The sequence below is a fragment of the Salvelinus alpinus genome, chromosome 30 (genome assembly GCF_045679555.1).
Source record: "Salvelinus alpinus chromosome 30, SLU_Salpinus.1, whole genome shotgun sequence".
In the NCBI taxonomy this organism is placed as follows: domain Eukaryota; kingdom Metazoa; phylum Chordata; class Actinopteri; order Salmoniformes; family Salmonidae; genus Salvelinus; species Salvelinus alpinus.
In genome coordinates, this window is record NC_092115.1 from 46,456,657 (window position 1) to 46,480,167 (window position 23,511).

The window sequence follows — 23,511 nt, forward strand, 5'->3', positions numbered from 1 at the left end:
GGTCAAATGTTTATTAAGTTGTAATAACTTTTCCCTGAATTATTTTCCACATTCCTTCATTTGACCTGAAAGGTAAACTCTTATCTCAATGGACACAATAAATATACACAAGGAAAGTTAAGCTACATGTATTTAAGCTTGTTTATTTAAAACACAAACCTGTCTAAAACTGTCATTGTTCAAACCAATAAATACATACCAATTATACGTTTTGCGTACATAAAAATAATTCAATGGGAGATAGTTTGGAACACTGCTGTATTCTTAAGTGCAAATGAGAATATTAAACTAGGGAATTACACAGTATATAGGGTTCTATAGTTCTATGGTGAACATGGAATGTGATGCATAGATTTCATGACTAACTCGTGGAATGTCTTAAAGTGTGTGGGTTATTATGGTCGTAATGAAAAAACAAACATGTTTTATACTTTACATTGTTTAACATCATGCAGATAATTTGGTAAGATTCTTATGCACAATAGTTGTACTTAAACGGGGCAGTTTCCCAGACGCAGATTAAGCCTAGTCCTGGGCTAAAAACCTAATTCTATGGACAACTTCCATTGAGCATGTTTTTATCCAGGAAACTGGCCCAAAGCGTTTTGAGGGACAGTCACTAAGCCTGCATTTTCACTAACATGTCTAGCCATTACTACATATTTGCTTTTGCTTATGTATAGGCAATAAGGTGTTCTATATCCAGGCACAGAGTACAAATAGCAAAACAGGTTTATACAATCTATATATCTTAAGACTACTCTCTCCTTAGGTAAGACTGCTATAGTATTTGCATTTGTTTCATTTGCATCACAGCACAAGTCAGCTGAGTGACATATGGTATAGAATAGATGTGTGTCAATAAGATGAAGTTCTGGGATCTCCCTATAATACATCGACATGAATTTCCTGTTATTTCTGTGCAATTTGTACTATGTTGTTACTTATAACAGTCAGCTGTGAATGATACATGTTATGAGGCGAGAATATTGCTTACTTGAAATTGGCATACCAAGCCAGACTAAGGCTGTCGCACAGGTGCATATACCATGTATTTCTTCAACTATGGAGCTTAAAACTCTTTAGGAAAATGATTGCCGATGCAGAAAACCAAATCATAACCAAATATACTGCAAAAACGAACAGCGTATTTTACAAACAATGTGTCAGTATTGCGTATAACAATCAAAATCCTTATCTTCGACATTAAACATTCATTTAGAAAATCTATTATTAAACGCGTATTTAGTTGACCAAACATATTCACAAGGACTCTGCGTTGCTAGTTCTCTCCATACAAAGTGATACAGGAGGAGTAACCTTTTTCCCCAATCAAATGTGTGTGAGGGGCAGCAGGGCTTATGATCAGGGGGCCCCAGCGTTTTCTCTAACCCGAAGAACTCTCGACCCTCGTTCTGAATCTGATGACAGCTGGTGTAAAATATGTGCCCTGTTCGTGCCACAAACACACAGACACAGACATGGAAAGAAGAGGCTGAGAGTGCAGAAGCAGAATAATGTCAGTGATTCCAACAACCACACCAACACCAGAAAAACTCTGACAGCTGGTGTACATGTACTGTCCTGACTGTACCAGGCACACACACAGACACGGACATAGTAGGAAGTAAGCTGAGAACTAGAATAATGTCATTCAGTGATTCCAGCCCCAGCCCAGTAGGACTTTGCCTACAGGCTATGACCAGACCGCCCTATACAGGCCATGACCAGACCGCCATAGAAAGAAGAAACTGAAGAGTGTAGATTCAGACTAATGTCAGTGATTCTATGAGAATAATGTCAGTGGTTCTAGAAGGCAGGCCAGGCTCAGGACTATTCTACAAGCCAAGCTGGAGCCAGGTCTCAGGGCATGACCAGCCCGTCTTTCTCCCTCTCTATCCCTCTGACCAGCTCCTCCACCCAGCGCACCTCCGACGCCACCTGTTCCGCCAGGACCTCGTAGCGGTTCTCCAGGCGCCCAAACGTTCTCTTGAGTGCGTTAGCGGCCAGCATGGCGACGCGGGCATCCTCCTGACTCTGTCTGCGCTGGGCCTGGGTACCCTGCAGAGCCTGGCGGATGTGACCCAGGTCGCTGGCGATGCTCTGGTTCTCTTTCTTGTACCAGCCCTCCTTCTCCTCATAGATAGAGAGTAGAGCAGCCACGTCCTCCTGACATGACCTGCAGAAGAGAGGGGGATGTTAGAATGAATGGATAGATGTATTGTTGTACCCAACTAGAACGGCTTTATATGTTGTTTTTAATAATCACAAATGAATTCATCCGCCCATTCATTGAATCATCCATCCATCTATCCCTCCGTTTATCCCCCCCCTCCTTCCCCCCCTACCTCTGGCTGTGCTCCAGCTCTCTCAGCCCCTCCTCGGCAGCGGCGATCTCCTCCAGCACCCGGGAGAAGCGTTCGAAGTTGACGTAGGTGTTGTTGGGGGGCATGGAGGAGTGGGACTTGATAGTGTACTCCTTTAGACGCGTCGTCTTCAGGCGCCTGCGCTCCGGCTTCTTTCCGCTCTCCTCCTGGCGCACGTTCCGCCTCTTGATCACCTGGGAGGAGAGGGGGTTTAATGGATAGTAGATAAAAGTGTGTGGGGGGGTGCTCAATTATTTTGTCTGGCCAAAAAACACCCAGTATAATGGGTGCTATTAGCCAGCAGTTGCATATATTTTTTTTTTGGGGGGGGGGGGGTTAGTGATATAGTTTGGGGGATTACTGATATGTGAGGTACAGTATGTATGAAATGGTGAAAGGTAGTGAGAGGTACCTACCTTGATCCAGGGATGCTGAAGGCTGTCATCGATGGTCATTCTCTTCCTGGAAGAAGCATTTGTCAATGATTAGAGATGAAAATCAACGACTCATTTCTTCCTGACTTTTATGCTTTAGTATATGCAGTTGGTGCAAAAAAGGTACAGACCTTTAGTTCTTGCTAGGGGTCCCTGAGATAATATGCTATTAAAAAAAGACAGACAGAGTGCACGGTTCCGGTGTATGTTATTTTAAGCATTCCCTGGCGTACTCCGTCCAGCGTAAAACCAGGCTTACTTGGGATCCTTGACCAGCAGGCGTCTGATGAAGTCCTTGGCCAGCTCACTGGTGCTGCTGAAGTACTCCTCGTCAAAGTCATAGTTGACTGCAGAGATGTTGGTCAGAGTCTCCTGCTTGGTCTCCCCCAGGAACGGAGAGGCACCACTCAACCTGAGGACCGACAGACAGCATGGTGAGAACGCAATAAGAACCCTCAACAGGAGGTAAAACAGACGTACTGTATCGTGTCATCTTTCCGGTCATGGCCAAACGTTATACACAGGAGATTGGCTTACTTGCTATGACATCATTTTGACGATGGAATTACTGAGAAATACGTGTCACTTCTAGAGTTGTAATGCAAAAATGTGTGTATATTTGAAATAATTTAACTTAACACTGTTTAAAATCACTCAACTGACTGTATGAAAAGAGATAACCATTATAATGTGAACAAGTACTTACAGAATGTATGTGATAACTCCAATACTCCTGGAGACAAAAGGGACAAAACTTAGTGAGATTTACCCTCAGAGCGAAACAATAAGAAGAAAACATTCTCAAAATCATAAAAAACATTTAAATGATCTTAGTCCATTTTACCACATGTCAGCCTCCAGGCCTAGCAGTTCATAGTTGACTATCTCTGGAGCTGTAAAACAAGCAGCATCATCACCAGAATCGCTTTAAAGCTTTAATTCAACCCAGGTGGTCGTCAAGGATATCACACAGACCTCCACTAAATAAGATAAATGTCAAGGAATATTTTCCCCATGTGGGCATACCATAACAATAACATATTTCTGGATAGACATTTTATGGATACTGTATGTCTTAAATAGGAATAAGGAATTATTTTTTCCCCCGTGGGAATCCAAACCCGAAGTGAAAAGAATCGATTTGAAAATAAAAGCCGTACCAATGCCGGTAAAAAAAACAGTTCATGGCTCTTTTGGTCTTGAGCGGTAGGAGAGGGTCTCACCAACGAACTCTGGCGTTCCGAAGATGTTTTTAAACTCGTTCCCAGCTTTGATCTGATGAGCGATGCCGAAGTCGATGAGTTTGATCCTGGGGTTGGGAACATTCTTATCCAGCAGCATAATGTTCTCCGGCTGCAACAAAAACAAACAAGCATTCCATAATTCAAGTTAGAAGAGAATGGATACACTACAGATGTTTTGAAATATAATAACAACGTCATATGTTGAAAATAAATAGCTAACCTGAATGATTATTACTATTATTATAATATCCTAAACAGTATACTATCATGGTACACTACATGACCAAAAGTATGTGGACACCTGCTCATCAAACATCTCATTCCAAAATCATGGGAATGGAGCTCGTCTCCCCTTTGCTGCTATAACACGCAGGAAGCGGCGCAGGTCCTAATCCAGGCACTTGTCATCTCCCGTCTGGATTACTGCAACTCGCTGTTGGCTGGGCTCCCTGCCTGTGCCATTAAACCCCTACAACTCATCCAGAACGCCGCAGCCCGTCTGGTGTTCAACTTTCCCAAGTTCTCTCACGTCACCCCGCTCCTCCGCTCTCTCCACTGGCTTCCAGTTGAAGCTCGCATCCGCTACAAGACCATGGTGCTTGCCTACGGAGCTGTGAGGGGAACGGCACCTCCGTACCTTCAGGCTCTGATCAGGCCCTACACCCAAACAAGGGCACTGCGTTCATCCACCTCTGGCCTGCTCGCCTCCCTACCTCTGAGGAAGTACAGTTCCCGCTCAGCCCAGTCAAAACTGTTCGCTGCTCTGGCACCCCAATGGTGGAACAAACTCCCTCACGACGCCAGGTCAGCGGAGTCAATCACCACCTTCCGGAGACACCTGAAACCCCACCTCTTTAAGGAATACCTAGGATAGGATAAAGTAATCCTTCTAACCCCCCCCCCCCTTAAAAGAGTTAGATGCACTATTGTAAAGTGGTTGTTCCACTGGATATCATAAGGTGAATGCACCAATTTGTAAGTCGCTCTGGATAAGAGCGTCTGCTAAATGACTTAAATGTAAATGTAAATAACAGCCTCCACTCTTCTGGGAAGGCTTTCCACTAGATGTTGGAACATTGCTGCGGGGACTTGCTTCCATTCTGATGTTGGGCGATTAGGCCTGGCTCGCAGTCGGCGTTCCAATTCATCCAAAAGGCGTTAGATGGGGTTGCGGTCAGGGCTCTGTGCAGGTCAGTCAAGTTCTTCCACACCGATCTCAACAAACCATTTCTGTATGGACCTCGCTTTGTGCACGGGGGCATTGTCAAGGGCCTTCCCCAAACTGTTGCCACAAAGTTGGAAGCACAGAATCGTCTAGAATGTCATTGTATTCTTCAGTGTTAAGATTTCCCTTCACTGAAACTAAGGGGCCTAGTCCAAACAATGAAAAACAGCCCCAGACCATTATTCCTCCTCCACCAAACTTTACAGTTGGCACTATGCATTGGGGCAGGTAGCGTTCTGCTGGCATCCGCCAAACCCAGATTAGTCCGTTGGACTGCCAGATGGTGAAGCGTGATTCATCACTCCAGAGAACGCATTTCCACTGCTCCGGAGTCCACTGGCAGCGAGCTTTACACCACTCCAGCCGACGCTTGGCATTGCGCATGGTGATCTTAGGCTTGTGTGTGGCTGCTCTGGCATGGAAACCCATTTCATGAAGCTCCAGACAAACAGTTATTGTGCTGACGTTGCTTCCAGAGGCAGTTTGCAACTCGGAAGTGAGTGTTGCAACCGTGGACAGAAGATTTTTTACCCGCTACAGCACTCGGCAGTCCCGTTCTGTGAGCTTGTGTGGCCTAGCACTTTGCGGCAGAGCCGTTGTTGCTCCTAGACGTTTCCACTTCACAACAACAGCCCTTACAGTTGACTAGAGCAGCTCTAGCAGGGCAGAAATTTGACAAACTGCTTGTTGGAAAGATGGCATCCTATGACTGTGCCACGTTGAAAGTCACTGAACTCTTCAGTAAGACCATTCTACTTCCAATGTTTGCATGGCTGATTGCATGGCTGTGTACTCGATTTTATACAAATGTCAGCAACGGGTGTGGCTGAAATAGCCGAATCTACTAATTTGAAGGTGTGTCCACATAATTTTGTATATATAGTGTAAGTGTTTAAAAAGGATGACTGTTGAAAACATCAGCCTGGATGGTGTTCACTAGGCACTAGAGACTACCTGGACTTAAGAATAAGAAGTGTATTCCATTGCAAAACGTTTTCCGTTGAACATGACCCTGGCTTACCCAGCTCCACAGCCTACGGTCCACTTTGAGATCAAAGTGTGAGATGCATTTGGAGTGCGGGCACTGCAGGTAGTAGACCCCATCCGGGATCTGTGTGTGTGTGTACCTTGAGGTCAAAGTGAGCTATGCATTTGGAGTGCAGGTAGTGGACCCCATCCAGGATCTGTTTGAGGAACTGTGTGGCGGCCTCCTCTGTTAAAGACTCCTTCTCTGCCAGGAAGTCAAACAGCTCCCCTCCAGACACCCTGAAACACAACATAAACAGATTAATCTAAAACAACATACACAACTAGCATCTCAACAGAACCACATCAGGATGTTTTGGGATTTTTCACTTTACAAGAGAGCAGGAACAGAATGTCACACAGGCTAATTTAAACCCAGGTTTGTGGCCGTATGTATAAAATGTCTCAAGAGTATTGTGCTGTTCTAGGATCACGTCCCCCTGTCTGTTTAAAAATATATATATTTCACCTTTATTTAACTAGGCAAGTCAGTTAAGAACAAATCCTTATTTACAATGACGGCCTAGGAACAGTGGGTTAACTGCCTTGTTCAGTGGCAGAACGACAGATTTTTACCTTGTCAGCTCGGGGATTCTATCTAGCAACCTTTCGGTTACTGGCCCAACGCTCTAACCACCAGGCTACCTGCCACCCCTATGTAATTAATTATAATTGGCTCATTCATCCCCCTCCTCTCCCCTGTAACTATTCCCCAGGTCGTTGCTGCAAATGAGAATGTGTTCTCAGTCAACTTACCTGGTAAAATAACGGTAAAATAAAAATAAAATAAAAAAATAAAATTGTGATTTTAAAGACAAAACTGATCCTAGATCAGAATTTCTACTCTGACATTATTTATGAATATGACCCTGGTCTCATCTAGTCTCCCTTACAGCTCCAGGATGAGGATGACGTCGGTCTTGTTCTCGAAGATGTCGTGTAGCGTTATGATGTTGCTGTGCTGGATCTCTCTCAGGATGTTCACCTCCCTCTCGATCTCCTCGCGGCTAACGCCCCGGCGGCTAGACGACAGACGACGCTTCTTGATAAATTTGGCGGCGTACTCAGAGCCAGAGGGCTTCTCTTTACACTTCCGTACGATGGCAAACTGTCCGCTGAGGGGAGGGGGGAAATGACATCATGAGAATGACGATACAAAGTAAAACATGAACATATAATACACAAGAAAGAGTGACTGGGCCACAATCAGATAGCTCATCTAGAAAAATCCCGATTTGAAGCAATATACCAATCTTGACTACAGATTGTATAGGATAGTGTTCAGTGGCCGCATTGCAACACACTGGCTGGCAGTTTCATAACTTTGATGTAATAAGATGAAGACCATAAGCAAATGTAAAGTGGGTGACAAAAAAATTATCTAAAATCACCCAACATTTGATTTAGCGCATGGTAATGCTATAGGAAGAAGAAGCTATGAAGGCTGCATTCCAGAGAGTGAATCCGTTCCTAAAGGAATGTCTTGGGTTATTGTGTGTCTGCAAAGAACTGAATTTTCTGCTCTGCCATTTAATGTATGTCTGCAAGCCCTTTCCCAGGAGTTAAAACAAAAATAAATCCCATAACTGAAACTTAAAGACTGAACTTTTACTGTTCAAAAGTGTATTCCAAGTATATATACAGTAAAGTGCACACTAAAGCAAAAAAAAAAATTGATAGCAAAGTAGTGTTTTTTAGACAACTGCAAATTTCAAGGAGTAGGGCATTCAAGGAGTTGGTTTGATGGGAAGTCGTGATGTCACCGGCCTGTAAGAAAGCCTATGACCATCATGCTTTTAGGGAAAAATTATAATTTTGTACATGTATTTAACTGAGTTTGACCAATTCCAGTCCCTTTTCTTAGGGGGTCCGGGTTCCTCCCTGGGATCATTGTTATGTAGAAGGACTGAGAAGCTTTTTAAAAAGGACATTCTAACTCCAACATGAATGAAAATGAAATGAAGCTGAAACCATCTAGAATATAATTTTCACCTCCAGAAATTAGTGAAATAACATATTGGTGAAACATTGAAAACAAATATTGGACTGATGCAAAATAGTGGCTATAAAATGTACAGGGGTGGTTTTAAAAAGAAAATATTGGTGGGGCAAAATCAATCAACAAAGCTCATAGGCATCGAAACCAGTACACTACACTGACTACACATTGAATCCCATAAATGAGTTGAGCCACACACAAACGTTATAACATGAGTTATTATCAGTTTATGGCTACCTCCCATATCTTTAGCTCTTATTGCACAGAAGACCACGGTAGTCCAGCAGACTTTTCTAGTGTAAACGAGCTAGTAATCTGTCTGCAATATTATGTGTCTGCCTGCCTGTTATAAAGGGGCCCGGTTAACAACATGCAACGTTTATAACGCTATTCTCTTGCTTAATCTATTGCACAGTTCCATCAAAGATATGTATAACTAACCCTTATTTTACATGTGGTTCCATGCGTAATACAGTCTGCCATCAAACATCAACTATAATACATGTAACGTTAGGTAGGCTAGCTATAATATCCTATAGGCTCAAAACAGATGTTAGCAGCTGCTACATGATCCACCACCAACCACTCGACCTGAATCTCATTTTCCAGATTGCTTTATTTTATTGGATGGACATATTTTCAAGTTTAGGTGAATAATGAGCACCAGGCGTTCCCTACACATTTCCTTCATAATACTAAAAGGTAGAAAATTATTTTCTAGGACATAACTAAGCTACCTAGCTTAAAGACGTGGTAACAGCGCCTGGTAAATAACTAGCTAGCTATGAAGTTGACACATTTTGACCCAAATTATTATTATTATAAAAATAAAAAAAATGTAATACATTTATTTTATTCATAATACAAAAATCAACTTACATTGCTACATCAAACATGTCTAGCAAACCAAACACAGGTATTAACAATACTCAAACATACAAAAAATATAAATACAAATAAAATACAAAAAATAAACAATTTAAGTGCAATTATATTCACTCATAAAAAAATATCTTATTATAATGATTCATGAAGATGTTATTCTTGTTGTTATTCACTAGGGTTAGTGTTTTAATAAGATAATTAAATTCAATCAGAAAAATTTGTAATTTTGGTATAGAATTTTGTAATTTTTGTGTGTGTATAAAGTATTTGGCAACAAGAATTTTAAAAAATACAATAATTTCAGTGGTTTTGTTATCATTGCAATAGTAACATATTATATATTTTATGTTAAAATTATAGGCAGTGTTCATAATGTTAAATAAGTACTTTGCAAGGTTTTCCCAAAATTCTGACACAAATTTACATTCAAAGAACAAGTGAGACAGATTCTCACCTTCTTTTTCACAGAAAACGCAGATATCATCAATAGCCACAAATTTGGAAATCATAGAATTACATGGATATATCTTATGTAAAATTTTGAAATGCACTTCCTGTCACGCCCTGACCATAGTTTGCTTTGTATGTTTCTATGTTTTGTTTGGTCAGGGTGTGATCTGAGTGGGCATTCTGTTGTATGTCTAGTTTGTCTATTTCTATGTGTTTGGCCTGATATGGTTCTCAATCAGAGGCAGGTGTTTGTCGTTGTCTCTAGATTGGGAACCATATTTAGGTAGCCTGTTTTGTATTATGGGTGATTGTTCCTGTTTCTGTGTCTTTGTGTATGTCACCATACGGGACTGTTGCGTTTTCGTTCGTTTGTCCGTTTATTGTTTTGTAAGTTTATTCAGTCTTCTTCGTTAATAAAAGTAACAATGTCACGCTGCGCATTGGTCCTCTAATCCTTCTTACTACTCCTCCTCAGATGAGGAGGACGACGAACGTGACACTTCCTTAACTTTGTTTGGTATACAGTATTTGTAAGTCCTTAACCATGCATTTTTCCAGACAATGTCAGGAATAAGCATGTTCCAGAAAAACTTTCCTCTCGGTGTAAGTTGGTTTTGTGAATGAAGAATTTGTCTTATATATTTATTACAACAAGATTTCTCAAGTAAGCCCACGCCTTCCAATCTGAGTTCTGGATGAAGTTGACACATCAGTCCAGAGTTAACGGGCATAAAACGTTGATTTATCTTTGGCCAATGACAATGAGCCTTCTTGGGCGGGAACTTCTACTGTAAATCCATGGAGCACCGAAGAGGGGCTTTAGCCACCCCATACAGAACCAATCAGTCAATATAATCGAGAACAATCATTGTATCAGGTGCACCCTGCTTTTGCTGGCTCGCTCTCCCAGCAGGTGCTGCGGGGACGTAGTGTCCTCATGAGTGACAGCACCCTGAGCCAATCACGTACAACCACAGAGAAGATCAACGACACCTGTACTACCAGTTAAAAGTTTTAGAACACCTCAATTTTCCCAGTTTTTATTGAAATTCACACAGTTTAATGTCTTAATGTACTCTGAAATTAAAGCATAGAACAAATAAACAATTGGAGACCAAAAATAAATAATGGAATCGTGTTTTGTTTAACAAAATGTAATCGACATTTTTGATTCATCAAAGTAGCCACCTTTTGCAGACATAACAGCCGAACACACTTGTGGCATTCTTTCTACAATGGAAATCAAATATTGTTCGTAAAGTTCTTCCCAACACTGTTGCAGAACTTCCTACAAATGTGTTGCACATGTAGATTGCTTTGCTTTCACCCTTCTGCCCAGTTTATCCCAAACCAGCTCCATAGGGTTTAAGTCTGGAGACTGTGCTGGCCATTCCATGATTTGAAGCCTATCGTCTTGTTCTTTTCTTCTAAGGTAGTTCTGACATAGCCTGGAGGTATGTTTTGGGTCATTATCTTGCTGTAGGATGAACCCCTGACCAACTAGGCGTACACCAGAGGGTATTGCATGGCGCTGCAAAATGCTGTGGTAGCCGTTTTGGTTCAGGGTGCCACTCACTCTGTGCAAGTCGCCGACTCTGGATCCAGCAAAAGAGCCCCAGACAATCACACGTCCTCCTCCACGTTTGACAGTTGGTGTCACACACTGAGGAACCATCCTTTCGCTTACTCGACGGCATACAAAAACCCTGCGTGATGAACCGAAGATTTCAATTTTTTATTAAATCAGTCCGTAAGACCTTCTTCCAGTCTTCAGTAGTCCACTGGCGGTGCTTTATGGCCCAGGCAAGCCTCTTTTTCTTATTTTGCCATCTTAGCAATGGCTTTCTTACTGCCACTCGACCTGTCAAACCTGCAGCTCCAAGTCTTCTCTTCACAGTTGAAACTGAGACTTGCTTACTTCGACCAGTGTTAAGCTGTGCTTGAAGCTGTCGTCCTATGAGCCGCCTATCACGCAAGCTGTTGACTCTTAGAAACTTGTCTTCTGATTCTGTTGTGGCATTGGTTCTGCCAGACCTCTTCCTGTCAGTTTCCAAGTGCCTTTTGATGGTGTAGGAAACTGTACTCACCTTGGCTTTCTTTGCAATTTCTCTAAAGGAAAGACCTCAACTTTTAAGGGTTATAATGGTCTATCTGTCTTCCTTTGTTAATGGCCTTTTTCTCGCCATTATGATAGCAATATACTACTTTCTTGCAGTACAATACTGTCCAAATAATGCTTAAAAGGGTGGAGTAACACAGTCTGTTCCAACACTGCTTTTATACAGACAGAGGGATTGTAAGGGTTTGTATCAACAAAAGTTGGGAGACCTGAAGGACTTGTTAACATCAACCTACAAGGCTTAATTTACTTCCATTGCTGCAGAACAGCTGTAAGTTGTTAACCCATTACTTGTTCCCTGAAAAAGGCCTCTTTTTTTTTTTTTATAACTCTGAAATGTACATTATTTTTTCAGTAAAAAAAAAAAAATTATATATACCTCTGGCAGTTTACCGCTTACCTTTGTACCATTTCAGGTTATTCACTGGACTTGAACTGCTTAAATTTCTATAAAAAATGAAAAATGGGGGTGTTCTAAAGCTTTTGACTGGTAGTGTACACTCAGTACTTTCTCCGTCTGCCCCTCCACCACAGAAAGCACAGAGCGAGGCTGAGAGGGCTGCATTTTGGAGATGAAAATGTACCAAAACAACAAGACAATGGGAATGCGACCACGTATGCTTTATTAGATAAAGCATTTTTTTTTTTAAATAGATAAATGTACGTAGGCTAAAGCATGGCGTTTGTCCCTTTGCATTTACCCCACTGGACACAACATCCTGATTGTTATTATTAATGAATAATTATTATTCACTACCCACATTTTTTGTTGTTGTTTCTATTACGAAGTAGGCCTATATCATTGCCCTTTTAAGAGGCCATTGCTCCTTTAAGAGCTCTGTTATGCAGCTGCCCCTAACATGCTTGAAACTCCTGTTGTCACTGCATTTGTCAAACCATACCACTTACGCTATTGAAGGAGTAGAGAAATAAATGTGGTAGCAATGGAAAACTGTGATCCCCTCTTTTACTAACAAAGGCCAAAACTGCTTTCAAATTATATTTGCCAAAACTGCTTTTAAAAGTGTTTTCTTGTGATTGCATTAAGAATTATTGTGCATTGACTGCTTGCCAGAATACATGTTTCCCTGTAGGCTACACACCACTGTTTGAATTGAGCGACGCGGAGATGCGTATTATAGACTATTTAATTCCCTTCATCTGAACGTTGAGTGTCTGAGTGTCAGTAACAATCATGCATGTCAGTTCAGTGTACACAGTTTAACAGAGAAAATAAAATACTTGAGAAAACATTTATTTGGGAATATATTTTGTAGAACAGCTTCTCTGTATTAGGCCATGTCACCCCCCAACATTTTTATTGCAGATCTACATTGCTCTCAAAAAGAACCTCTCCAGAAACCATATGATGGAAATCCGTCGCAGGAGAACTTTAACTCCTGCAGTTTCCTGAGCAAACTCAGTCTCCCCTCCTCTCACAGTAAGTCTAAACCTAGAGGCATGGAGAGAAAATAAATGCCTCACTCCTCCCCAACTCATGGCTGTCCTACCTTATCTGTTGACTGAAACCAGACTGTGGCACTTCTCCTCTCCATAGGATACCTGAGATTTAACAATAACATGTTCTTCCTGCACTCCCCTTTCCCACTCAGTAGATTTCCATACCCTCAGTTCTAATACGGTAACATGAATAAGGATACTTCAAGTTTAGAAGTTAGTACCCAACACAATGATGTCATTCCTCTGCTGCAACACTGTAGCAAAAAAGCCTGCTTCCATATAAAGCACTATGTTCAAGTAGTGCGCTATGAAGGGAATAGGGTGCCATTTGAGATAAAGCACAGGTTTTAATCCTCTACAAGCACATGACTCATTCTATTGCTCTAGCTCTGTTTAGTTTACAAGGACTTGCTAAAAACAGAGCTTGTATAACAAGGCAGAGTGCAATGCAGTTTAATAAACAGTTCCACAAATACACTGGGGATGTGCCAATGCATGGTTTCCTCCTGCTATGCATTTTCAAGTTAAATAAGTGGTATTATACTGGTATATCATTATGAGAGTTAAACAACGGATTCTATATTAAAAAGATTGTTTGGAGAAATTGTGTTTCACTTCACATGCAAGCGAGAACGAAAAGGTGATAAGAGATCGGTATTATTCTGCCACCTCATTCAAAACATATTCATTAGTAGGCATACTTGATTGAAATTGTCTGATGTGCTGGGTAGGCCAGGTTTAGAGTTTACCTCACTTGCCCTGAAGTGCGAACTCTACCCACTGATGCACCGGGCAAGCTGAATCAAGTCAAGGCTAGTATCATCCAGCAAAACAGTATCACACAATCACGTCCGATCTTGAAAAAGCAGAAGAATCTGTGCGCTCTCAGTTAGCCCTACAGATGTCAGAACTTACCTCCCCAGCTCCTCCCCCATATCGTAGAACACCTCCACATCCTCTTGCCTGAAGCCAGCCATGGTCTGACTGGGTTGCTGCTGAGAGAAGCTGTGTCTTGAATCACACTGAAATACAGAAGAGGGGGCAATTTTTTTTTGTAATTACCAGAGAAAGAGCACAAAGGTTTAAGACCAATATCATAACAATGACAGATGAATGTGATGTTGACATGAGCAGAAATGCCTAAATGAACTACAGGATTGATTGTTATAGACATGTTACAGCAACATTAGGTGGCAGTGATAATAAAATCAGCTCAAACAAACACATACAGTATGGATTTATGACCGTGCGCACATTCCCCCCCAAAAAAGATAATCAAGGACAACAACCACCCGAGACACTGCCTGTACACCCCGCTACCATCCAGAAGGCGAGGTCAGTACAGGTGCATCAAAGCTGGGAACGAAAAACAGCTTCTATCTCAAGGCCACCAGACAGCAACCACTAACTCAGAGAGGCTCCTGCCTACACTGAGGACCAATCACTGGCCACTTTAATAAATGGATCACTAGTCACTTTAAACACTGCCACTTTAAATAATGCCACTTTAATAATGTTTACATATCTTACATTACTCATATCACATGTATATACTATATTTTATACCAGCTATTGCACCTTGCCTTTGCTCATCCATATATTTATATGTACATATTCTCATTCCCCCTTCAGATGTGTGTATTAGGTAGCGGTTGGGGAATTGCTAGACTACTTGTTAGATATTACTGCACTGTAGAAACTAGAAGCACAAGCATTTCGCTACACACGCATTAACATCTGCTAACCATGTGTGTGTGACCAATACAATTTGATTCAACAACACCAGCAGTGGCTGTCCATACTTGGCCGAAGTCAACACAGCAGGCTGATGTCGATGCATTAGTCAGTCCTACTTACGTCATATTCTTCCATCAACTACCTAGCTGATTAAAGGCTCTCAATTCGGTTTTAACATGACATTGGATAACCATTTGCTAACTTCTGCTATCAAGAAAAAAACATTTAGATTTGTTAAATAGGCCCACGATTTTGTTTCAAGCAAAACAAATCTTGCTAGCTAACGTCTGTAACAAGCAAGCGAACTATGTCTGTCCACTTAGTCCAGAAGAAAATAACTCACCAGCAAACCTAGCTAAAACACCGGACTGATATGACAATGGGTCAAATCGATAACTATTCATAACATTTAAGCTATTGTAACAATTTGACAAAACTATTACATTGTATCTAGTTAACTTGCTAGCTGCTAACTTACATTAGCCAGTCTAGCCATACAATTTAGCAATCGCTGCATGCTAGCTGTGCTTGTCACACACAAGGTCGGGATTCGAAGCAAACGCTAACGTTTGTGTAAAACGACACGATGGCACTTTTATTTTTTTAAATGACGTAATTTAATCACAATAATATAGATAGCTACCTACATTATAACGTTAACTGGCTACGGGTCCCGCATTCGTCTCCGGAGTCAAAGGTGGTTAAAGATAATTACAGCATGTTCCATTTCAGGATGGACCATATGGCATGAGGGGCTCCTGATGACTGGATGGATAGGTATCCCACCAGGCATTCAGCCCATTTTTTAAATAACTTAATTATACATTTCTGCTCCAACTTTCACCTTTCCGATATTTGGCGTTCTCAGAATCCAACTTTAAAAATGTTATTGGTTTAACTCTACAACTAGCGACAGACAATTCAAATCTATAAATGATTATTGGTTGGTATCTTCCAATCTTATGAATCTTGTCAGTGAATGTAGTATTTCTTCAGCTCCTCTGACAGACTATTGTTCTATTATTCTTTTGTTTTGATAATGACAAGAGATTTTCTAAAGCATATTGGACATTTCATTATTTAATTTTAAAGAATGAGTCATTTTGTTTACAGTCTAAAGCTCTTATCAGAGAGACCTGTCTCGATTCTGCTCTTTCTTCTACTAACAAATGAGAAATTATTAAATTCAGAATTCGATGTCTTGCTTGCTACGGGTCCCGTAGCTACTGGTAAAATGCTAGCTCGGAAAAGATTCATCAAGCTCATGGATATTATTGTTGATATTAACAGGCTGAGAAATAAACTTGATTTAAATGAAGATGAAAAACCAGAGCTTGCTAAATGCCAACGTGAACGACATATACAACGATAAGGCACATGATGCCTTCATCCATTCAAAGGCCAGGATTGGATTGAAAAAGGTGAAAAAAAACATCTTATTTCTTTAATTTGGAGAAAAGTAGGCAGAGTAGGAATAGGATTTAATCCATTTATGTAAATGACACTATATCTGATGATTTTGAAGTGATTAATAAGAAAATGCACTCTTTCTACAGTTCACTATATCAATCTCATCTTTGGGAAGGCAACTTGGATTCCTTTTTCATTCCTTTAATAACTCTGTTTAGCCTATAGAAGAAAGGTTTAAGAAACGGTGATTCTGATGTAGATATTACTGAGTTGGACCAAGCCATTAAACAAATGCCTATAGGTAAATCTCCTGGACCGGAATGGGTGTCTCCTGAATTCGATCAAAATTTTTGGCCTGATATTAGAGACTTATTGCTTTTGGTCTACAAAGAGGGTATTGCTAACGCTATCTTACCTCCTTCTTTGAGACAGGGGCTAATAGTTCTTATACCCAAACCAAAGAAGTACTCTCTTTACCTGGACAATTGGAGACCAATCACGTTGTTGCACCTGACAATAAGTTACTAGCCCATGTCTATGCCAATAGGCTGAAACAAGGCCTTGATGATATAATCAGTGAAATTCAATCAGCCTTCATTAAAGGAAGGAGTATTCATAACCAGGCCCAGCGCCACGAGGGTGCAAAGGGGGGCATTGCCCCCTTAGTTGGAATATTGTGCCCCCTCAGTTTTGTATCCATATTCTGTCCCACAATCTGCCCCCTCCGTCATGCCCAACCGATTTGTTGTGTATGCTTCATTCATGCAACTCCCTTGCATGCATCATACGTACGTCACACATTTTACCAGGACATTTTCTTTTGATTGGCCTTCACAGTAGAAGGGCAGGGTCAATTTGACCGTTTAGGTTTACTTTCAAAGTTACGTACTACGAAGAAAAAAAAAATTTCACCTCGCAGCTGGATGGAATTTAGCCAATGTTAACAGTTAGGTAGGTAAACAGCGAGTAGCAGCAGTGTAAAAACAAAGAGGGGGGGGGGCTGTTTGGCCCTCCTTTTCCTGTAGTCCACGATCAGCTCCTTTGTCTTGCTCACATTGCGAGAGAGGTTGTTGTCCTGGCTAGGGTTGCACATTTTGGGGAATATTCAGAGGTGGAAACTTTCCGTGGGAATTAACGGGAATATATTGGAATTAACAGGAATATATGGGAATTAACATTTACATTTACATTTAAGTCATTTAGCAGACGCTCTTATCCAGAGCGACTTACAAATTGGTGCATTCACCTTATGATATCCAGTGGAACAACCACTTTACAATAGTGCATCTAACTCTTTTAAGGGGGGGGGGGTTAGAAGGATTACTTTATCCTATCCTAGGTATTCCTTAAAGAGGTGGGGTTTCAGGTGTCTCCGGAAGGTGGTGATTGACTCCGCTGACCTGGCGTCGTGAGGGAGTTTGTTCCACCATTGGGGTGCCAGAGCAGCGAACAGTTTTGACTGGGCTGAGCGGGAACTGTACTTCCTCAGAGGTAGGGAGGCAGGCAGGCCAGAGGTGGATGAACGCAGTGCCCTTGTTTGGGTGTAGGGCCTGATCAGAGCCTGAAGGTACGGAGGTGCCGTTCCCCTCACAGCTCCGTAGGCAAGCACCATGGTCTTGTAGCGGATGCGAGCTTCAACTGGAAGCCAGTGGAGAGAGCGGAGGAGCGGGGTGACGTGAGAGAACTTGGGAAAGTTGAACACCAGACGGGCTGCGGCGTTCTGGATGAGTTGTAGGGGTTTAATGGCACAGGCAGGGAGCCCAGCCAACAGCGAGTTGCAGTAATCCAGACGGGAGATGACAAGTGCCTGGATTAGGACCTGCGCCGCTTCCTGCGTGAGGCAGGGTCGTACTCTGCGAATGTTGTAGAGCATGAACCTACAGGAACGGGTCACCGCCTTAATTAACAGAAATATATGCAAATTAATATTAATACCATTTAAATGTAGATGTGTTTTTGCATTTAATATATTTACCATATCATATGGAGACAGAAACATAAACCTTTCAACCTTATAAGAAGACATAATTGCAAATGATTAAATCCTTCCAATAGAAATAAATACAAATATTTAGTCACGAATTGAACTTTAATTAAATGAATTGACTCTTCACATGGGATGATTTCACTGAAAAACAAAAGAAAGGGAATACTGAATGATCCCAATGATCCATCACATCTCCCCAAAAAGTTTTCAACATACATCTGTAAAATGATAGTCTAGAAACAAAAGCTTTGGTTTTCTTCCTCTCAGGCTTCCATGTCTTCTCCCTGGACTTCCTCAATGTCCACCTCTTGAACATCAGACTCTGAGGCCTCATCTTCACTGTCACTTTCCAACCTTGTTGAGGAGGTTCGTCAGCCGCCTTTGCTCGTTGTCAGGCTCAAAAAGCCTCATATTTGCCCGGATGGCCACCAATTTTTCAACCCTTGTATTGGTCAGCCTGTTGCGTGCTTTGGTGTGAGTGTTCCCAAACAAGGACCAGTTGCGCTCTGAGGCGGCTGATGTTGGTGGGAATTGGAGGATGATGGAGGCAACAGGGGAAAGAGCCTCAGATCCACAAAGTCACTTCCACCAGGTGGCTGATGAGATATACTCCATCCCAAAGCCCTTGCTTGGAAGTGTACTTCGCCAGACTGCCAAGAACCTTGCCCTCTTCCAGACCAAGGTGGCGAGACACGGTAGTGATGACACCATAGACCTTGTTGATCTCTGCACCAGACAGGATGCTTTTGCCAGCATACTTGGGGTCCAACATGTACGCTGCAGCGTGTGTGGGATTCAGGCAGAAGTCTTCACTCTTTTTGATGTATTTCAGAACTGCAGTTTCCTCTGCTGGGAGCAACAGTGAAGTGGGCAGGGAGATTTCTTCTCTTACATCTGCAAACAGAGTCTGAACATCAGACAGGATGGCATTGTCTCCCTCAATCTGTGCAATGGCTACTGCTATAGGTTTCAGGAGTTTCAGGCTGCTTACCACTCTCTCCCAAAATACATCATCAAGGAGGATCCTCTTGATGGAGCTGTCCATATCGGCAGACTGTGATATGGCCATTTCTTGGAGACTCCTTCCCCTCCAGGAGACTGTCAAACATGATGACAACACCACCCCAATGGGTGTTGCTGGGAAGCTTCAATGTGGTGGTCTTATTCTTCTCACTTTGCTTGGTGAGGTAGATTGCTGCTATAACTTGATGACCCTTCACATACCTAACCATTTCCTTGGCTCTCTTGTAGAGTGTATCCATTGTTTTCAGTGCCATGATGTCCTTGAGGAGCAGATTCAATGCATGAGCAGCACAGCCAATGGTTGTGATGTGAGGGTAGGACTCCCCTACTTTAGACCAAGCAGCCGTCATGTTCACAGCATTGTCTGTCACCAGTGCAAATACCTTCTGTGGTCCAAGGTCATTGATGACTGCCTTCAGCTCCTTTGCAATGTAGAGACCGGTGTGTCTGTTGTCTCTTGTGTCTGTGCTCTTGAGAATACTGCTTGAGGGGTGAAGATGATGTAGTTAATTATTCCCTGCCCACGAACATTCGACCACCCATCAGAGATGATTGCAATACAGTCTGCTTTCGCTATTATTTGCTTGACCTTCGCTCGAACTCTGTTGAACTCTGCATCCAGCAAATGAGTAGATAATACATGTCTGGTTGGAGGGGTGTATGCTGGGCGAAGAACATTCAGAAATCTCTTCCAATACACATTGCATGTGAGCATCAGATGTGAACCAGTTGCATACACAGCTTGAGCAAGACATTCATCAGCATTTCTCTGACTACATTCCTCCATTGGGTCAAAAAAACTTCAGATTCCAGGAGGACCATGAGCTGTTGCTATCGATAAGGTGTCTGATTCATAATTTCCACCTCGAATAGAAGTAGAGGGACGTTTGTCAGAGGTTGCTTGTGTAACAGTATAGCTTCCGTCCCTCTCTTCGCCCCTACCTGGGCTCGAACCAGGGACCCTCTGCACACATCAACAACAGCCACCCTCGAAGCATCGTTACCCATCACTCCACAAAAGACGCGGCCCTTGCAGAGCAAGGGCAACAACTAATTCAAGGTCTCAGAGCGAGTGACGTCACCGATTGAAACGCTATTAGCGCACACCCCGCTAACTAGCTAGCCATTTCACATCGGTTACACCTGTTGTGAGCGCTGAGGGAACTTTATGCACTTGGCCAGATGATTCTGCATCTTTGTTGCATTTTTCACATATGATTTGGCACAGTATTTGCAAATGTACAAAGCTTTTCCTTCTACATTAGCTGCAGAGAAATTTCTCCACACATCAGATAGAGCCCGTGGCATTTTTCTGTAAAGATTAGAAAAAATGAGTAAAACAAAAACAATTCCATGTACAGATAAATAGTTTAGCAGTTAGATTAAACAACTCCTTTGTAAGATAAATGTTTTAAATGAAACATGTATGGAAATTCTAGTAAAAATTCCCTATATTAGGTCAGTTAGGATCACCACTTTGTTTTAAGAATGTGAAATGTCAGAATAATAGTAGAGTGATTTATTTCAGTAGGTCATTAGTTTACATACACTCAATTAGTATTTGGTAGCATTGCCTTTAAATTGTTTAACTTGGGTCAAACGTTTCAGGTAGCCTTCCACAAGCTTCCCACAATAAGTTGGGTGAATTTTGGCCCATTCCTCCTGACAGAGCTGGTGTAACTGAGTCAGGTTTGTAAGGCCTCCTTGCTCGCACACGCTTTTTCAGTTCTGTCCACAAATGTTCTTTAGGATTGAGGTCAGGGCTTTGTGATGGCCACTCCAATACCTTGATTTTGTTGCCCTTAAGCCATTTTGCCACAACTTTGGAAGTATGCTTGGGGTCATTGTCCATTTGGAAGACCCATTTGCGACCAAGCTTTAACTTCCTGACTGATGTCTTGAGATGTTGCTTCAAGATATCCACATACATTTCCATCCTAATGATGCCATCTATTTTGTGAAGTGCACCAGTCCCTCCTGCAGCAAAGCACTCCCACATCATGATGCTGCCACCCCCGTGCTTCACGGTTGGGATGGTGTTCTTCGGCTTGCAAGCATCCCCCTTTTTGCTCCAAACATAACAATGGTCATTATGGCCAAACAGTTCTATTTTTGTTTTTCATCAGACCAGAGGACATTTCTCCAAAAAGTACAATCTTTGTTCCCATGAGCAGTTGCAAACCGTAGTCTGGCTTTTTTATGGCGGTTTTGGAGCAGTGGCTTCTTCCTTGCTGAGCAGCCTTTCAGGCTGATATAGGACTCGTTTTACTGTGGATATAGATACTTTTGTACCTGTTTCCTCCAAGGTCCTTTGCTGTTGTTCTGGGATTGATTTGCACTTTTCGCACCAAAGTACGTACATCTGTAGGAGACAGAGAGAGTCTCCTTCCTGAGCGGTATGACGGCTGCGTGGTCCCATGGTGTTTTTACTTGCGTACTATTGTTTCTACAGATTAACGTGGTACCTTCAGGTATTTGGAAATTGCTCCCAAGGATGAACCAGACTTGTGGAGGTCTCCAATTTCTTTTCTAAGGTCTTGGCTGATTTCTTTTGATTTTCCCATGATGTCAAACAAAGAGGCACTGAGTTTGAAGGTAGGCTTTGAAATACATCCACAGGTACACCTCCAATTGACTGAAATTATGTCAATTAGCCTATCAGAAGCTTCTAAAGCCATTATATAATTTTCTGGAGTTTTCAAGCTGTTTAAAGGCACAGTCAACTTAGTGTATGTAAACTTCTGACCCACTGGAATTGTGATACAGTGAATTATAAATGAAATAATCTGTCTCTAAACAATTGTTGGAAAAATGGCTTGTGTCATGCACAAAGTAGATGTCCTAACCAACTTGCCAAAACTATAGTTTGTTAACAAGAAATTGGTGGAGTGGTTGAAAAACTAGTTTTAATGACTCCAACCTAAGTGTATGTAAACTTTCGACTTCAACTGTACCTACACGTAGAAGACACAGGTCTCCTTACGGTCCCTGGATTTTCTAAGCAAACAGCTGGAGGCAGGGCATTCTCCTATAGAGCTCCATTTTTAGGAAATGATCTGCCTATCCATGTGAGAGACACAGACTCGGTCTCGACCTTTAAGTCTTTACTGAAGACTCATTTCTTCAGTAGTTCCTATGATTGAGCGTAGTCTGGCCCAGTAGTGTGAAGGTGAACGGAAAGGCACTGGAGCAACAAACCGCCCTTGCTTTCTCTGCCTGGCCAGTTCCCCTCTCTCCACTGGGATTCTCTGCCTCTAACCCTATTACGGGTGCTGAGTCACTGGCTTACTGGTGCTCTTCCATGCCGTCCCTAGGAGGGGTGCGTCACTTGAGTGGGTTGAGTCACTGATGTGGTCTTCCTGTCCGAGTTGGAGCTCCCCCTGGGGTTCGTGCCATGGGGGAGATCTTTGTGGGCTCTACTTGGCCTTGTCTCAGGATAGTAAGTTGCTGGTTGAAGATATCCTTCCGGTGGTGGGGGCTGTGCTTTGGCAAAGGGTGTGGGGTTATATCCTGCCTGTTTGGCCCTGTCCGGGGGTATCGTCGGACAGGGCCACAGTGTCTCCCGACTGCTCCTGTCTCAGCCTCCAGTATTTATGCTGCAATAGTTTGTGTCAGGGGGCTAGAGTCAGTCTGTTATATCTGGAGTTTTTCTCCTGTCATATCCGGTGTGCTGTGTGAGCTTAAGTATGCTCTCTCTAATTCTCTCTCTCGGAGGACCTAAGCACCTAGGACCATGCCTCAGGACTACCTGGCCTGATGACTACTTGCTGTCCCCAGTCCACCTGGTCGTGCTGCTGCTCCAGTTTCAACTGTTCCACCTGCGGCTATGGAACCCTGACCTGTCCACCGGACGTGCTATTTTCAACTCTCTAGAGACAGCAGGTGCGGTAGAGATACTCTAAATGATCGGCTATGAAAAGCCAACTGACATTTACTCCTGAGGTGCTGACCTGTTGCACCCTCTACAACCACTGTTATATTATCTGACCCTGCTGGTCATCTATGAAAATTTTAATATCTTGGCCATGTTCTGTTATAATCTCCACCCGGCACAGCCAAAAGAGGACTGGCCACCCCTCATAGCCTGGTTCCTCTCCAGGTTTCTTCCTAGGTTTCGGCCTTTCTAGGGAGTTTTTACTAGCCAC

General features: G+C 42.4%; 1 protein-coding gene across 3 annotated transcripts; it reads right to left on the reverse strand.

Moving 5' to 3' along the window:
* Nucleotides 1-117: 117 nt before the first annotated feature.
* Nucleotides 118-15,706, reverse strand: LOC139559843 (death-associated protein kinase 3-like). 3 transcript variants are annotated; one of them, XM_071376217.1, is made up of 11 exons: nucleotides 15,594-15,706; nucleotides 14,125-14,231; nucleotides 7,189-7,410; nucleotides 6,397-6,535; nucleotides 4,024-4,153; nucleotides 3,645-3,693; nucleotides 3,507-3,533; nucleotides 3,060-3,212; nucleotides 2,783-2,828; nucleotides 2,349-2,560; nucleotides 118-2,179 (listed from the first exon to the last, which is right to left on the reverse strand). In XM_071376217.1, exons 2-11 carry the CDS (start codon nucleotides 14,184-14,186, stop codon nucleotides 1,864-1,866), a joined length of 1,356 nt encoding a protein of 451 aa, XP_071232318.1. In that variant the 5' UTR covers nucleotides 14,187-14,231; nucleotides 15,594-15,706; the 3' UTR covers nucleotides 118-1,863. The 3 variants fall into 3 exon arrangements, with proteins under 3 accessions (XP_071232318.1, XP_071232317.1, XP_071232319.1); XM_071376216.1 differs by lacking the exon at nucleotides 15,594-15,706 and adding an exon at nucleotides 15,425-15,525; XM_071376218.1 differs by lacking the exon at nucleotides 15,594-15,706 and adding an exon at nucleotides 15,290-15,383.
* Between the last annotated feature and the right edge of the window lie 7,805 nt (nucleotides 15,707-23,511).

Bases quoted from the DNA above. Each gene is read 5' to 3' on its own strand.
- LOC139559843 (XM_071376216.1), bottom strand. From the start codon at position 15,463: ATGCAGCGATTGCTAAATTGTATGGCTAGACTGGCTAAT. The intron at 4,154-6,396 runs GTACACACACAC...TTTTTGTTGCAG, and splicing joins TAGCTCACTTTGACCTCAAG to CCGGAGAACATTATGCTGCT. The intron at 3,534-3,644 runs GTAAAATGGACT...TTTTGTCTCCAG, and splicing joins GGCCTGGAGGCTGACATGTG to GAGTATTGGAGTTATCACAT.